Below are 17,251 nucleotides of genomic sequence, written 5' to 3'. Positions count from 1 at the left end.
GCATCATTAAACAGCTCACAATGACAGGGCATTAACAGCAATATAATAACTTTAAAAGTATCTGATCGGCAGTTGTTTTATCTGTGTTGTATCAGCAAGAAAGGGCCGCTTACTGAGGAATTACCAGATTTTTATGGTTATGGAATAGGTCACTGTTTAATAGCATGGTTAAATATTTATTATTTGGTTTCTGAACAAACTAGCTATTAACAGACCCAAATGCATTTTAATACACTAACATGTGAAAGAAGGGAAATAGTGATTTCCACACTAACTGAGCTCAAATAAAGGACCTAATACACTTTGATAGCTGTATTGTGGCCTCTTGTGGCCACACCAAGACATTCATTATATTTTTGTCTCTCTCTTTTACAGTTTTTCTCAGTCGCTTTTGGCACATTTCTCAGATCAGAACTGAAATTCTCAAAACTACTTGTTCAACCATCACATCATCTAGTCACTTGTGCACATCATAAAAGCAGTTTCTCATTCTTTTGAACAAATTGCAAATGCTTTAGTACATTCAGGCAATTATGTATAACTGTCTGCTATTTCCTACATTATTAATTGCTAATATCATGTTGCTCAAAATGTATTTTATGGTTCTCTGTTGAATCGTCTTACCCCTCAAAACATCTAGTAATTAGTTCATCACACAAGTCATTAAATGCAATATGGTTGACCTAGTTATCACAATGTGTATATACAAGTATATTATCTATACATTTCTATTAGACTTTTGTAAATGTGTCCTGAATTGATGAATTTTTCAGGCGAATCCTGAATTTCACTAATGTATTCAGGGGAATGTAAAGCATTAGATCAACCAATGACCTGACCAGTTCTCTAAAACAGCTCAAAGACGCATGTTATGAATCTTCAACTGGAAAGCATATATAGGCAGAGTACAACACAAGAGTTACAATTTCTGATAATGGAAGAACATCATGGAAACAAAAAGGGTCAACAGCTGAAAAGAAGAAGAGGAGTAAGGATGTGTGGTAGAAGGGTAAGGGAAGCAAAACAGAGGAAGAGGTAGATAAAGCAAAGTAAGGACCACTATTGTAAACAATGTTCTCAATCATGACCTTACAATGGCTTATGCGGGTCTAAAGGTGCAGCTGAATGTTTGGAGAAAAACCTTTTCCTCAATCATTCAAGTATTTCATAGACATAACAGACATATGTATTTCAGCAATGTGCACTGCACTCTAATATGGTATGCATGCTATAATCTTAATATTACAGTAGCATTTTTACACTTATTACACTTGCTTTACACTTACAGTATAGTAGGCTAAATTAACTATACAGATACATACTATATCACACACATACACATGAATACATATATACAATGTATGTATATAGTCTTGTTTTTTTCATTTATCACAAGGACATTTTACACTAATTTGTTGACAGACCAACAGTAAATACAAAACTGTGAATCCTGTCCAGTCTTTTGCAATCTCCCATATACAGTAATGTGTCCATTTGTACTGTTAAAATTGATATATGCCATACAGACAAAGTGCAGTCTTGTGCAGTTTCAATCACTGTCATAAAAACTGTAGCCATAGTTTACATCTGAAATATTCATCACTGTTATATTGACAACATGGCTAAGCATTTTGACTATCTTGTTCGAGAACAATGACACAAGGACTTGTCATTCTGATGGCACTGATATGTTCATTGACATAAATACTTGCTTTTGAGAGATGAACTAAGGATTTTGAGCAGGTTACAGGCTTTTGCAGGTAATCCAATATGTTGTGCTGTTTGTACAAATTGTTTCGAGAAATGAACATACTGTTTTGCAAATTTTAAGGATGATTCGAGAAATGTGCCAAAGCAACTGAGAAAAACTGTAAAGGGATAGAGTAAAATAATTAAATTTTGTCATCATTTACTGAAGAATGTTGAGATTGTTCTTTCCTATACAGTAAAAGCATACAGTTACCTGGGGCTGCCAAGCTCTGAAAAGGACAAAAGTAAAAAGCATAGTAAAAATAGACAGACAGACAGATAGATAGATAGATAGATAGATAGATAGATAGATAGATAGATAGGCAGACAGACAGACAGACACATAGATAGATAGATAGATAGATAGATAGATAGATAGATAGGCAGACAGACAGACAGACACATAGATAGATAGATAGATAGATAGATAGATAGATAGATAGACAGATAGATAGATAGAGTATCTCACAGAAGTGAGTACACCCCTCACATTTTTGTAAATACTTTATTATATCTTTTCATGTGACAACACTGAAGAAATGACACTTTGCTACAATGTAAAGTAGTGAGTGTACAGCTTGTATAACAGTGTAAATTTGCTGTCCCCTCAAAATAACTCAACACACAGCCATTAATGTCTAAACCGCTGGCCACAAAAGTGAGTACACCCCTAAGTGAAAATGTCCAAATTGGGCCCAAAGTGTCAATATTTTGTGTGGCCACCATTATTTTCCAGCACTGCCTTAACCCTCTTGGGTATGGAGTTCACCAGAGCTTCACAGGTTGCCACTGGAGTCCTCTTCACTCCTCCATGACGACATCACGGAGCTGGTGGATGTTAGAGACCTTGCGCTCCTCCACCTTTCGTTTGAGGATGTCCCACAGATGCTCAATAGGGTGTAGGTCTGGAGACATGCTTGGCCAGTCCATTACCTTTACCCTCAGCTTCTGTAGCAAGGCAGTGGTCGTCTTGGAGGTGTGTTTGGGGTCGTTATCATGTTGGAATACTGCCCTGCGGCCCAGTCTCAGAAGGGAAGGGATCATGCTCTGCTTCAGTATGTCACAGTACATGTTAGCATTCATGGTTCCCTCAATGAACTGTAGCTCCCCAGTGCCAGCAGCACTCATGCAGCCCCAGACCATGACAGTCCCACCACCATGCTTGACTGTAGGCAAGACACACTTGTCTTTATACTCCTCACCTGGTTGCCGCCACACACGCTTGAAACCATCTGAACCAAATAAGTTTATCTTGGTCTCATCAGACCACAGGACATGGTTCCAGTAATTCATGTCCTTAGTCTGCTTGTCTTCAGCAAACTGTTTGCGGGCTTTTTTGTGCATCATCTTTAGAAGAGGCTTCCTTCTGGGATGACAGCCATGCAGACCAATTTGATGCAGTGTGCAGCGTATGGTCTGAGCACTGACAGGCTGACCCCCCACCCCTTCAACTTCTGCAGCAATGCTGGCAGCACTCATACGTCTATTTCCCAAGCACAACCTCTGGATATGACGCTGAGCACGTGCACTCAACTTCTTTGGTCGACCATGGCAAGGCCTGTTCTGAGTGGAACCTGTCCTGTTAAACCGCTGTATGGTCTTGGCCACCGTGCTGCAGCTCAGTTTCAGGGTCTTGGCAATCTTCTTATAGCCTACGCCATCTATATGTAGAGCAACAATTCTTTTTTTCAGATCCTCAGAGAGTTCTTTGCCATGAGGTGCCATGTTGAACTTCCAGTGACCAGTATGAGAGAGTGAGAGCGATAACACCAAATTTAACACACCTGCTCCCCATTCACACCTGAGACCTTGTAACACTAACAAGTCACATGACACCGGGGAGAGAAAATGGCTAATTGGGCCCAATTTGGACATTTTTACTTAGGGGTGTACTCACTTTTGTGGCCAGTGGTTTAGACATTAATGGCTGTGTGTTGAGTTATTTTGAGTGGACAGCAAATTTACACTGTTATACAAGCTGTACACTCACTACTTTACATTGTAGCAAAGTGTCATTTCTTCAGTGTTGTCACATGAAAAGATATAAATTACAAAAATATTTACAAAAATGTGAAGGGTGTACTCACTTCTGTGAGATACTGTAGCTAGATAGGCAGACAGACAGACAGACAGACAGACAGACAGATAGATAGATAGATAGATAGATAGACAGACAGACAGACAGACAGAAAGTTCATCATATCCTGTAAAAACGGTCTGCACTAAAGATTATTGTGAGATCTGAAAGTGTGCTTTACAGAACTGCTTTACAAACACACCTACTCTCCCAACATGTTTGTGCCTGTCATCTTCACTTCAGTCGCTTACTAGTTCACCTTAGTTTTGTCTTACCAGAGTCAGTGGAGAGGAGCCACAACCAGCAGCATACATTATACTGAAGCTCTGCACAATGAGAGACAACAACTGTAAAGAATGCATAGACAAAATCCTTCAAGAGGCTCCGATGGCAAGAAAAGCTCTTCTAGACAACCACAGCAATCTGCACAGGGTGGCCGATTACTGCCAGAACAAATACTTCAGTGTGAGCCAATTGTTTTATTGTTTTTCTATACTTCAAATTGCATTAATAAGATTTTATTTGTTTGTTTTTTCAATCTACATTCTCATAAATAGAGTATTTTAGAGATTTTACTTGATATTATGTGATCTTAAGTTTACATTAGGCCTAAAATATATATAGTATGTACTGATATAAAAATGCTGTACGGCACTGAAATAGGCCTATTTACACTACACTCACTGGTAAGTAGTCTAGTATTTTTTATAATGTATGTGAATGTCACTTCTTGTAAGGGTTTTGAGTAGATTTAATAACTTTATTTTATTATTATTTGCAAAATATACAAGTATCACACTAAAAGTGGAATACATTTCAAAGCTCCATCTCTATTAATTATTCACATGAATAACTGAAAACACCTTTCTTCAGGCTGGACTCTTTTCCAGTCTTCAGCTTTGTGCTGTTTGTATTGAGGGCATACATGCCTAAACAAGGCTGTGGTATGTATTCCTAGAACTCCATGAAAACTGTTCTTAACATGTTTATCTAGGAATCCATCTCTGTATCCTGGAGGTCTGTTATATTGGCAGCAGCATGTTTGCAAAATATTCATATACAACCAGAATTCCGGAAAAGTTGGGACGTTTTTTTTTTTTTTTTTTTTTTTAATGAGAACCAGAAGACTTTCAAATCACATGAGCCAATATTTTATTCACAGTAGAACATAGATAAGATAACAAATGTTTAAACTGAGAAATTTTATACACAAAATGAGCTCATTTCAAATTTGATGCCTGGTACAGGTCTCAAAATAGTTGGGACGGGGGCATGTTTACCATGGTGTAGCATCTCATCTTCTTTTCAAGACAGTTTGAAGATGTCTGGGCATTGAGGTTATGAGTTTCTGGAGTTTTGGTGCTGGAATTTGGTTCTATTTTTGCCTGATATAGGTTTCCAGCTGCTGAAGAATTCGTGGTTGTCTTTGACATATTTTTCATTTAATGTTGCTCTAAAACCTTTATATACCTTTCAGCATTCATAGTGCCTTCCAAAACATGCAAGCTGCCCATACCGTATGCACTTATGCACCCCCATACCATCAGAGATGCTGGCTTTTGAACTGAACGCTGATAACACACCGGAAGGTCTCCCTCCTCTTTAGCCCGGAGGACACGGCGTCCGTGATTTCCAACAAGAATGTCAAATTTTGACTCGTCTGACCATAGAACACTTTTCCACTTTGAAACAGTCCATTTTAAATGAGCCTTGGCCCACAGGACACGACGGCGCTTCTGGACCGTGTTCACATATGGCTTCCTTTTTTGCATGATAGAGCTTTAGTTGGCATCTGCAGATGGCACGGCGGATTGTGTTTACCGACAGTGGTTTCTGGAAGTATTCTTGGGCTCATTTAGTAATGTCATTGATACAATCTTGCCGATAAGTGATGCAGTGTCGTCTGAGAGCCCGAAGACCACAGGCATCCAATAAAGGTCTTCGGCCTTGTCCCTTACGCACAGAGATTTCTCCAGTTTCTCTGAATCTTTTGATGATGTTATGCATTGTAGATTATGAGATTTGCAAAGCTTTTGAAATTTGACGTTGAGGAAAATTGTTTTTAAAGTATTCCACAATCTTTTTATGCATTCTTTCACAGCTCTGCCCATTTTACTTCTGAGAGACTCTGCCTCTCTAAGACATCCCTTTTATAGCTAATCATGTCACAGACCTGATATCAATTAACTTAATTAGTTGCTAGATGTTCTCCCAGCTGAATCTTTTCAAAATTTCTTGCTTTTTCAGCCATTTGTTGCCCCCCGCCAACTTTTTTGAGACCTGTAGCAGGCATCAAATTTGAAAAAAGCTCATTTTGTGCATAAAATTGTAAAATTTCTCAGTTTAAACATTTGTTATCTTATCTATGTTCTATTGTGAATAAAATATTGGCTCATCTGATTTGAAAGTCTTTTAGTTTTCATTTTATTCAAATTTAAAAAACGTCCCAACTTTTCCGAAATTCGGGTTGTAATTTCATTTGCAGTTCTTTAATATTAAAGGGTTAGTTGACCCAAAAATTTAAATTCTGTCATTAATTACTCACCCTCGTGTCGTTCCACACCCATAAGACTTTCATTCATCTTCGGAACACAAATGAAGATCTTTTTGATGAAATCTGAGAGCTTTCTGTCCCTCTATAGACAGCTACACAACTGACACTTTGACTCTACAAAAAGTTCGTAAAGAGATCGTAAAACTAATCCATATGAATTGAGCGGTTTAGTCCACATTTTTTGAAGAGGCTCAATCGCTTTATGACAAACAGATTGAATTTAGGCTTTTACTCACATACTGTATAAACACTAATCAGCAACCGAACCTGCTAGACGCTCGAGAACAAACCTCATTGTTTCTTGCAGAAGCTCAACACACTAGAATGAACCTGATTGGTTCTCATATGTGTCAATCAAACATGCTTGAGCTTCAGTTTACCACAACTGATGTGTGCGTTGATGAATGTTTATATGTGAATAAAAGCCTACATTCAGTCTGTTCATCATATAAAGCGATCGAGTCTCTTCAGAAAATTTGGATTAAACTATTTAATTGATATGGATTAGTTTTACAATCTTTTTATGAGTCAAGTGTCAGTTGTGTAGCTGTATACAGAGGGACAGAAAGCTCTCAAATTTCATCACAAAGATCTTCATTTGTGTTCGGAAGACGAATGAAAGTCTTACAGGTTTGGAACGACATGAGAGTGAGTAATTAATGACAGAATTTTCAGTTTTTTGGGGAACTATCCCTTTATTTGATGATCCCTTGCATTCAAGAGATCATCAAACATGCCTGTGATTGGCTACATTGTTCACCACTGCAAAAACACGTTGTAAATAGAAACATTTGACGTTCTACACAGCGAAAACACAAATACGCACTGGAGCGCTTGCCAAATCTGTTTCATCAATATGATATTATTACAGCATCAACTGAGGGTGCTTTTGCTTTCGTTTGAGGGTGCTCCAAACGTTTGTACAGTATAGTGTGTATTTATTATATTTATTTAGACATGCCTTGATACTTTATACCTCTATATATACTGTCTGCAAAGTTAGCATTTTTCAGACACAACACACTGTTCTGTAATATATTCAAACTATAAAATTCTTTCAATCTGCTGTTGTTTATAAAAACTTTTAAGCATTTGAATATTGAAAATGATTATTTACCTTTAGGTGCAGGACACAAGAAGTGTCATTGAAGAGTCCAAAGCTCTCACCACGCAGGCCCTGGCCAGTGTCACATACCAGATAAACAATCTGGCCACGTCTTTGCTGAAGCTTTTAGATGCGCAGACGGTTCAGCTAAAACAGATGGAGTCCTCCGTCAACATGCTGACTCTGGTGAGCTCCGGTTATCACTTAACAGAAAGCACCAGAATCTCATGAAATACAATGCCAGTCATTACTAAGGGCAAGTCAGGACAATGCTAGAAATATTAAACACTATAGTGTTTGCTCCTGATTAAAAGACAAAATAGCCTCTTAATGTCAGTATTCACATTCAGACAGTTAGCATGTACAAGGAGAAAATTGCCCGGAGAGAGATCGGAGTGCTGACCAAACAGTCGAAAGTTCCCCGGACACAGAAGATGGTTCCTCCAGCAGGAGGACTGGAGCCGTTTCGTGTGTACAGACGTGTTCCCATATCTTACACCCGCCTGGACAAACTGGGCCACAGCCACTGGGAAGGCAGCAAAATTGTGAGCAAATACATATATATAAACTTAATGCTTTTTAACTTACACTGCTGGTTGTGATTCAATTACAAAAAAAAAAAAAAATTTGGCATATTTTAATGCTGTTCATTTGCACTTTCTATTCATCAAAGAATTGAGGGGGGAAAATGTACACAGTTTCAACAAAAGTTTTAACAATGATAAAAAGAAATGTTTCTTAAAGGGATGGTTCACCCAAAAATGAAAATTCTGTCATCATTTACTCCCCCTCAAGTTGTTCCAAACCTGTATTAATTTCTTTGTTCTGCTGAACACAAAGGAAGATAATTAGAAGAATGTTTGTAACCAAACAGATCTCGCCCCCCATTTACTACCATAGTATTTTTTTTTCCTACTGTGGTAGTCAAGGGGGCGAGATCTGCTTGGTTACAAACATTCTTCCAAATATCTTCCTTTGTGTTCAGCAGAACAAAGAAATTGAATTTTCATTTTTGGGTGAACTATCCCTTTGAGAACCATTTCATCATATAAGAATGATTTCTGAAGGATCATGTGACACTGAAGACTGGAGTAATGATGCTGAAAATTCAGCTTTGCATCACAGAAATAAATTGTGTTTTAAAATATATTAAAATAGAAATCAGTTATTTTAAATTGTAATAATATTTCACAATATTACTGTTTTTACTGTATTTTTAATCAAACAAATGTAGCCTTGTTGAGCATAAGAGACTTCTTTCAGTAACATTACAGAAATCAGCAATCCCAAACGTTTGAAAGGTGGTGTATGTAATATATAGTTTTTATTGATTTTTGAAAAATATATTTTTTAATTTCTAAAATCATATTTCAATGTACTTACCTCTTTAAAAGGGGTTTTAACTGCATTTAGATTTATTCTATTTTTATTTCTATTTTTTAAATAGTGTAATGCAACTAAAATAAGTAGAAACAAAACTATTTGGGAATGTGTTTTTAATGTTTTTCATCATATATTTGTAATAGAATTTAAAATATTTTAATATTTTATTTAATCATTTGCACAATATTTTTGGCCTAAAACCCCTATTGATGATTTATTAATATTTTTTAAAATTATTATTCTGATCTGTGACATCGAAGGAAGAGCCAAAAACCGAAGCAGACAACGAGGACTCTTCCCAACAACTTGGCACACAGCTGACCAGCACCTTCAACTGGTAGGCTATGTAATAAAATGGCTTTTTCAATGAACTCAGTTTTTTCCATTGTCTTCAGAACATCTGATGTATTTGCTGTGGTTTCAGGTCTTTTGTGGGTATCGCAGTTCCTCCTCCATCAGTGCCTGACTGGGTGGGTTCTAGCTTCGCGGCTCGTCCTGATCTCACTCCAGCTTCACCGTCTCCTTCACTCAAGTCTGACCGCTCCCCGTCTCTACCTCCATATGCCTATCCCGACCTGTCCATGCTGCCTCCTCCACCTCTCCCAGATGATGAGATGGGAGACGCTCCACCCCCACCCCCTCCTCCCTCTCCACCTCCACCTAATTCTGTGTATGGAGGCTCTTTGGTTCCCCCTCCACCACCTCCACCTGGTCAAAATACCTCAATGTCATCAGCAAATCCTCCACCACCTCCTCCTCCCCCAGGTAACATGGCTGTTCCACCTCCGCCACCACCCCCTCCTCCAGGCAATGTGCCTATTCCACCTCCTCCACCTCCTCTTCAGGGCAAAACGACTGTTCCACCTCCTCCTCCACCTCCTCCTAGCTCTGCCTACACTGGGTCTTCGCTACCTCCACCACCACCTCCACCTCCCCAAAATGCCTCCATGCCACCACCACCTCCTCCGCCTCCTCCTAATACTGGAGGAAAATTTGTTCCACCACCTCCTCCTGCACCGCCTCCATTTTAAATGTTGAATTTCAATGTTAATTTTATGCAAAAGACTATAACATTTGATGGGATAATTTTTTAATTAAATACTATGAAATTTGCTTTATAAATGTTACATAAATAAATGTTATAAATATAAATGCTTATGGTGTAAAACATTAAATAAATGCAATGTTTTGTATTAAGCATATTAAAGTGAGTAATATTAGACTTTTTTCTTATTCTTTTTATAATATCTACTCATATATATTGTTGGAAAAAATAAATTTATTTAATTCTGTGATTAAATATTCAAAAATTATTCTTTATCGGATTTATACTTAATTTTAAAGCTGCTGTTGCCAAATATTCAACAATCTTATGGAAACAAAACAAAACATGCACTGCACTGAAGGTGGCAGCACCGAGTTTCTACAAAATGTTAAGTGCAGGTAGAGCATTATATTCACATCGATCGCATTCGTTATTATGGAAGTTATTAATTATTTATGACATATTTTTCATGTTCATGTAGTTAACCGCGTTATATAGTACTATATGGGGTTAACTGATATCTATAGTAGCCTATAGTTTGTTTGTCATTGCGTAACAAGATACCTACACTGTAAAACCAAGTGAGCTGCTTTCCTAGACATATTTTGGGCATTACCTATACGCGACGAGTCAGCTTAGCTTCCTCCAGGGGGCGCCTGTCGGCTCAGATACAACATTGAGCTGCATTAAAATCTCTGAAAGTTGTTTGTGTTTAGTCAAATATAGTGATCTCAAACGACTGTGTTCTGTCCGTCGTGAACAGCTCTGAGAAAAGTAACACTGTGATAACGCCGTTTGTGTGCTCTTTCAGCAGCGGACTGGACAATCATTTAATAATAACACTGACAAACTTTAAGCGGAATTCATTTGAAAATACACTAAGTAGTTTTAACTTTAGTTTTTTTTTTTAATAATCATGTTTAACAACCAGATTCCTGGTGGAAAAAACTACATTACCCATAATTCTGCAAAAAATCTCCACCAATCAGAGAATAGAAACAAAACTCTTCAGCGCCCACTCACTCCACTGAAGTACAGAGAATAAAAATCTTTTTATAAGCTCTCAAACTTTAAGTCAATAATTTTATAACTGTCATTTTCATTTCGATTGTCTTTCACAGTGCTTCATGGGATTGTAGTTCTTTCATTAATCTTGTAGCCTACCTTTGTCTTTTTTATCTGATTTTCAAATACATTTTGCTTCAAATCAAGGTTTGTAGGTTTTTTTTCGAAATCTTAAAGGGAAAATTTAATGGGAGTGTATTTTTCCAAGTATTTCCCAAGAACGAAGGCCGCTGAAAAAAATAAGGGGTGCACTGTTGCACTCATACACATATAAATAGATTTATTATGTTTATGGTTGCACTCTGTCATTATTCTGAGACAAGTTCCGGACCACAAAGCCCCGCCTATTTCAAGACTCGCGTTCTTGTGAATTGACAATCTATCCGTTTCTTACATTTCTGTGATTTTGAGACACAGACGTATTTTGACAGCTCTGTACATTAACAACCAAAGACACCCGAGCTGAATAATTTATTCTCTTCTAATAGATGTTATAGAAAGGTTTTAACGGTGGAGATCTGCGCCTCTTTCCGGCCTTCATGTCGAGCCTTTGGAATAGTGTGTATTCCACATTTCCCACTATCTGCCTCTAGCTTGTCCATGTCGGTCCGGCGCTTCTCGGGGCTCATGGAGAGCTCCGGGTCTGCCGAGCCGAGCAGGGAGTTGTTCGAGGCCTGCAGGAGCGGAGACCTGGAGCGGGTGAAGAAGCTTGTGTGCCCGGAGAATGTGAACAGCAGGGACACGGCGGGCAGGAAATCCACCCCGCTGCACTTCGCTGCGGGTGAGTGCGACTGGGGCTCCTATTCTATTCTATTCATTTTACTTTCTAAAATAAGATTCTGTTTTCTATTTCTTACATTATATTCTATTAATTTATTTAATGTTCTGTACTATGATTCTATGCTATTTGTATCATCGTCAATAATATCTTTTATTACTGTACAATTTGTACTACATCCCAAATACAATTGGATTTGCATATCATTAATAATTAATCAACTACAAAAGACAAAAGCTTCTTAGCCTATTTTTGATCATATATAGCGTTTTTGAGATTAATGAATTACATTTTTTGTTGATGTTAGTGTAAATGTATAATTAAGTTGGCTACTAGTTATTTCTGGAACACTTTGAAATCACATATTGCTATCGTTATTGTCATTGAAATTTATTATATTCACATTAAAATGCATCACAGAGACTGTTATATTTACACTAAACTACATTACAATAAGGGGCCATTACTGGTTAACTAACAATGAGCGATACATTTGTTACAGTATTTATTCATCTTTTCTAACATTAGTTCATTGTTAGTTTTCACTGTTCATGTTAACTAATGTAGTTAACTGAAGTTAACAAATGGAACCTTATTGTAAAGTGTTGCCTAAATACTTATATGGTTTATATATAGTTTACATGTAACTTTTATAGTTTAAGTGCAGGGGAATTTAAATTAAAAAAATGATAAGCAAATGTTTTGTCATAATAATTAATAAAATGAAAAACTAAAATTATTAATTATTTTCAATTAATAATTTAAGTATTTAATTTTATTAATTTATTAATTATTAAAAAATAGAATGTTTAATAAATAAATTAAATTATTAATTTAAAATCAAAATAATAAAATGGACTATGGCTCTCTTATTATACAGAAATGTGTACATGTTATGTATTCAGTAACATTATTATGACTAACGTGAAAAATTGACTACTGTTTTGTTGATTATAAAGGAAAAAAATTTTGAGTCATCTATCATAAAGATAAATCTTACATCCCATAATTATGATAACTGTAATTGTAATTATTCTATTGGACATATTATCAACACAAATACACAGATCAGGCATAACATTATGACCACTGACAGGTGAAGTGAATAACACTGATTATCTCTTCATCACGGCACCTGTTAGTGGGTGGGATATATTAGGCAGCAAGTGAACATTTTGTCCTCAAAGTTGATGTGTTAGAAGCAGGAAAAATGGGCAAGCGTAAGGAATTGAGGGCCAAATTGTGATGGCTAGACAACTGGGTCAGAGCATCTCCAAAACTGCAGCTCTTGTGGGGTGTTCCCGGTCTGCAGTGGTCAGTATCTATCTAAAGTGCTCCAAGGAAGGAACAGTGGTGAACCGGCGACAGGGTCATGGGCGGCCAATGCTCATTGATGAACGTGGGGAGCGAAGGCTGGCCCGTGTGGTCCGATCCAACAGACGAGCTACTCTAGCTCAAATTGCTCAAGAAGTTAATGCTGGTTCTGATAGAAAGGTGTCAGAATACACAGTGTATCGCAGTTTGTTGTGTATGGGGCTGCATAGCCGCAGACCAGTCAGGGTGCCCATGCTGACCCCTTTCCACCACCGAAAGCACCAACAGTGGGCACGTGAGCATCAGAACTAGACCACGGAGCAATGGAAGAAGGTGGCTTGGTCTGATGAATCATGTTTTCTTTTACATCACGTGGATGGCCGGGTGCGTGTGCGTCGCTTACCTGGGGAACACATGGCACCAGGATGCACTATGGGAAGAAGGCAAGCTGGCGGAGGCAGTGTGATGCTTTGGGCAATGTTCTGCTTGGGAACCTTGGGTCCTGCCATCCATGTGGATGTTACTTTGACATGTACCACCTACCTAAGACCATGTACACCCTTTCATGGAAACGGTATTCCCTGGAGCCTGTGGCCTCTTTCAGCAGGATAATGCGCCCTGCCACAAAGCAAAAATGGTTCAGGAATGGTTTGAGGAGCACAACAACGAGTTTGAGGTGTTGACTTGGCCTCCAAATTCCCCAGATCTCAAACCAATCAAGCATCTGTGGGATGTGCTGAACAAACAAGTCCGATCCATGGAGGCTCCACCTCGCAACTTACAGGACTTAAAGGATCTGCTGCTAACATCTTGGTGCCAGATACCACAGCACACCTTCAGGAGTCTAGTGGAGTCCATGCCTCAACAGGTCAGGCTGTTTTGGCAGCAAAAGGGGGACCAACATAATGTTAGAAAGGTGGTCATAATGTTATGCCTAATCGGTGTATGTTCCATTGTCATTATTTGTTAAATGGACAGTCAAAAATTGTATTAATTGTTTTTATTGATTGAAATTGAAGAAGTTCCCTAAAAATCCTAGCATTGCAGTGTAATGTAAGTGTTGGTCCTGTGACGGCCCGCTTTTCTGTGGCAGGTTTTGGACGTAGAGATGTGGTGGACTACCTCCTCCAGAACGGTGCTGACGTGCACGCCTGCGATGATGGTGGTCTCATCTCGCTGCACAACGCCTGTTCTTTTGGTCACGCCGAGGTCGTCAACCTGCTTCTGCAACACGGGGCCGATGCCAACTCCAGAGACAACTGGAATTACACCCCACTCCACGAGGCTGCCATCAAGGGCAAGATCGATGTCTGCATTGGTAAAACATGGTGCCTCTTGGGCCTTCTAGTAATAAAGTTTGCAGTGTAATTTCCATACATTCATAATAACTTGTTTTGATGATAAAAGTGCATCTAACATGGATCTCATTTGCATGTTGAATGTATAATGCAACTGTTTGTCATTGGTAGTTTTACTGCAACATGGTGCTGAGCCAACGATCCGAAACACTGATGGAAGGACAGCGCTTGACCTGGCTGAAGCCTCCACCAAAGCTGTACTGACCGGTGAGTGAGCTCTGTAATCAGAGAGGAAGACTTGATGCTCGAGAAATTGGGTATCAAAATTATCCCCAAGCTTCCCAGTGTTAAATGCCTAAAATTAGGGATGCACCGATACCATTTTTTAAGGACCGAGTACGAGTACCAATACTTTTTTTCTAGTACTCGCCGATACCGATGCCTATACATTTATTAATTTCTCTCTCTCTCGCTCTCTTTTTTTTTTTTTTTTTGGTGATGTTGCAGTTTTCCAAGCACAACACGGTGAGACTAATGAATGTAGGACAGCTTCTTTATTATTACTCTAATGAAAAAAGTTATAATTTTTATGTGCTTGTCACAAACTTAAAGAACAAAAATTTCAGTGTCCAATAACCTTCAAAGGGCATAATTACCAATATATATAAAAAGAAATTTACAAACAAATTACAAACAATACAACAAATACTATAGAGATTTTATTTAAAGAAATTAAATAAACTTGTTTTTCAGATACAGTAGGTTTATTTACCATGTATACATTTATTTAACATCTTTTGTTGTTTTATTGACATTAATGACAAATATAGGCTACGGTCCCTTTAAGACCGAATCCATGGATACTGACACATCCTGTTTTCACCCAAATTTTAACGTCCACTTAAGCCATAACCGACTGTATTTACGTGAGATACTCCACACGATGGACATTTTGACAGCTATGTGTGCATTTGACCATTCAGGCGCGAGGAGAACTGATCGCGCGCAAGAAAGAGAGAGAGCTCGTGCGAGAGAGAGAGAGAGCGCGCGCTTCTGGTCTGTGTCATTCAGCGTGATTCCGCCTATCCCCCTTCACTAATCGATAACGAATTGTGATTGAAAGCATGCAGTTCGCAATGTGTGTGTCATCATTAATTTTGAAGTATTTCCACACCTCTGAGGCTGACATTGTTTCTGCTGCCACCGTCAGTGTCTCTGTGTACGGAAAATTCTGTCAGTTATGTCACGTGAGGTATCGGTCTTTGGTATCGGGGGTAATTTTACGAGTACGAGTACAAGTGCATGAGCTTGGTATCGGGCCCGATACCAATACTAGTATCAGTATCGGTGCATCCCTACTTAAAATAATTCCGATAGCACTTGAAGGTAGCATTATTCTCACAATTTCCATTTGTTTTTCCTCCATTTGTTTATAAGACTGTCTGGTAATTGCCAATTTACTCAAGGCTGACATGTTCTCCTGGTGGCTTCGCTTTTCATTTGGTCTCAAATGAGATTTCCATTTATGTTAATACACTTCATTCTTTCTTAATTCTAGGTGAATATAGAAAGGACGAACTCCTCGAGAGCGCAAGGTAATAACAATTTAAGCTCAATATTGTTCAAGAGGCCTGAGAAGAGACTAATATTGCTAAGCTAAATTGCTGTCGTGACTCACATTGTTCTTTTAATTGACTTGCCGCTCAATGCTTTTATACAGAAGTGGAAGTGAAGAAAAACTGATGAGCCTCCTCACACCATTAAATGTGAACTGTCACGCTAGTGATGGAAGGAAGGTGATTTATTAAATTATATTAGCTAATGTTGCCTTAATATCTGTTTGACAGTGGGATTGTTTATGTAAAACCATCCTCAAATGTTTTCGATATTGCTGAGCCACTCAAATAAAACACATAAGGTAGCCAGACATTTCATGTGTAATAGGTCCAGGTTCTACATGCATCTTAATTTAAATGAATACTTTGCATATGTGTTTCTGAATGGATTGTTTGTTGGTTGCAGTCCACCCCTCTGCATCTGGCTGCAGGATATAATCGTGTGAAGACAGTACAGCTGTTGTTGCAGCATGGAGCCGACGTGCACGCTAAAGACAAAGGGTGCGATGTCTGTCTCCAGTGTGACTTGAAGTGCTGTATAAGTTAAGCTCTATGCTGTCAGTTAGCACAGAAATAGATCCCCTTCTGTTTTAAAAAAACAAATAAAACTTTTGTTTACAGTAATGCATTTAAAATGGACGTCTGTGGGTAAAGATGCTCCACAGGCATAATTCCAGTCTATTTTTGCTGGATTTACCACTTTTACAGAGATGCACAATATATCAGTACCATAATGGCCTCTACTGATTCTGCAGCCAATGAGATTGCTTGCTCAACATGTAAATAGTCTGGTTCAGTGTTCTGCTGCACGCCATCAGAGCTCCTCTGAAACCCTCCACCTCCCCCAGCACCACCTGCCTAGATCTGCTATGGGATTTATGTATGCCTATTCATGCAGCAGCAGTAAATCTTAAATGCTCACAGAGTATGATTTGACATGATTAAGAGTTGTCATGATTATTACTACATATAAATACAATGTTACTACATATAAATATTAATATATATTCATTTATTTAGATATTGGTCATAACATGCAAAAATTATCAGCCTACCGATATCATCCAGAATTTTAATATTGGTGCATCACTAGTTGAAAAATTGGATGTAACTTTGAACAGAGAAATTTAAAGGGATAGTTCACCCAAAAATGAAAATTCTGTCATCATTTACTCACCCTCATGTCGTTCCAAACCTGTAAGACTTTCGTTCATCGTCAGAACACAAATTAAGATATTTTTAATGAAATCCGAGAGATTTCTGTCCC

General features: G+C 38.2%; 2 protein-coding genes across 4 annotated transcripts in view; both read left to right on the top strand.

Annotated features, from left to right (window-relative positions):
• The first annotated feature begins 4,031 nt into the window (after window positions 1-4,031).
• abi3b (ABI family, member 3b) lies at window positions 4,032-10,086 on the top strand. 2 transcript variants are annotated; one of them, XM_051915016.1, is made up of 5 exons: window positions 4,032-4,291; window positions 7,504-7,671; window positions 7,836-8,030; window positions 9,129-9,205; window positions 9,293-10,086. In XM_051915016.1, exons 1-5 carry the CDS (start codon window positions 4,160-4,162, stop codon window positions 9,897-9,899), a joined length of 1,179 nt encoding a protein of 392 aa, XP_051770976.1. In that variant the 5' UTR covers window positions 4,032-4,159; the 3' UTR covers window positions 9,900-10,086. The 2 variants fall into 2 exon arrangements, with proteins under 2 accessions (XP_051770976.1, XP_051770977.1); XM_051915017.1 differs by lacking the exon at window positions 4,032-4,291 and adding an exon at window positions 4,325-4,770.
• A 1,241-nt stretch (window positions 10,087-11,327) lies between these two features.
• Window positions 11,328-17,251, top strand: part of LOC127523879 (poly [ADP-ribose] polymerase tankyrase-2) — a 30,103-nt gene continuing 24,179 nt past the window's right edge. For both annotated transcript variants that reach the window (XM_051915015.1, XM_051915014.1), the window contains exons 1-6: window positions 11,328-11,759; window positions 14,164-14,388; window positions 14,540-14,635; window positions 15,927-15,963; window positions 16,089-16,164; window positions 16,391-16,485. In XM_051915015.1, coding sequence (XP_051770975.1) covers window positions 11,579-11,759; window positions 14,164-14,388; window positions 14,540-14,635; window positions 15,927-15,963; window positions 16,089-16,164; window positions 16,391-16,485 — 710 coding nt within the window. In that variant the 5' untranslated portion in view covers window positions 11,328-11,578. The remainder of the gene's footprint in view (window positions 11,760-14,163; window positions 14,389-14,539; window positions 14,636-15,926; window positions 15,964-16,088; window positions 16,165-16,390; window positions 16,486-17,251) is intronic.

This window comes from Ctenopharyngodon idella, chromosome 12, assembly GCF_019924925.1.
Source record: "Ctenopharyngodon idella isolate HZGC_01 chromosome 12, HZGC01, whole genome shotgun sequence".
Taxonomy (NCBI): domain Eukaryota; kingdom Metazoa; phylum Chordata; class Actinopteri; order Cypriniformes; family Xenocyprididae; genus Ctenopharyngodon; species Ctenopharyngodon idella.
The sequence above is the reverse complement of the archived record's forward strand: the minus strand, read 5'-3'. Positions and strand labels throughout refer to the sequence as shown.

Excerpts from the sequence above, each read along its gene's own strand:
- abi3b (XM_051915016.1), top strand. The coding sequence starts at position 4,160 with ATGAGAGACAACAACTGTAAAGAATGCATAGACAAAATCCTTCAAGAG. Across the intron at positions 4,292-7,503 it reads GCCAGAACAAATACTTCAGT|GTGCAGGACACAAGAAGTGT; the intron begins GTGAGCCAATTG and ends ATTTACCTTTAG. Across the intron at positions 9,206-9,292 it reads CTGACCAGCACCTTCAACTG|GTCTTTTGTGGGTATCGCAG; the intron begins GTAGGCTATGTA and ends CTGTGGTTTCAG.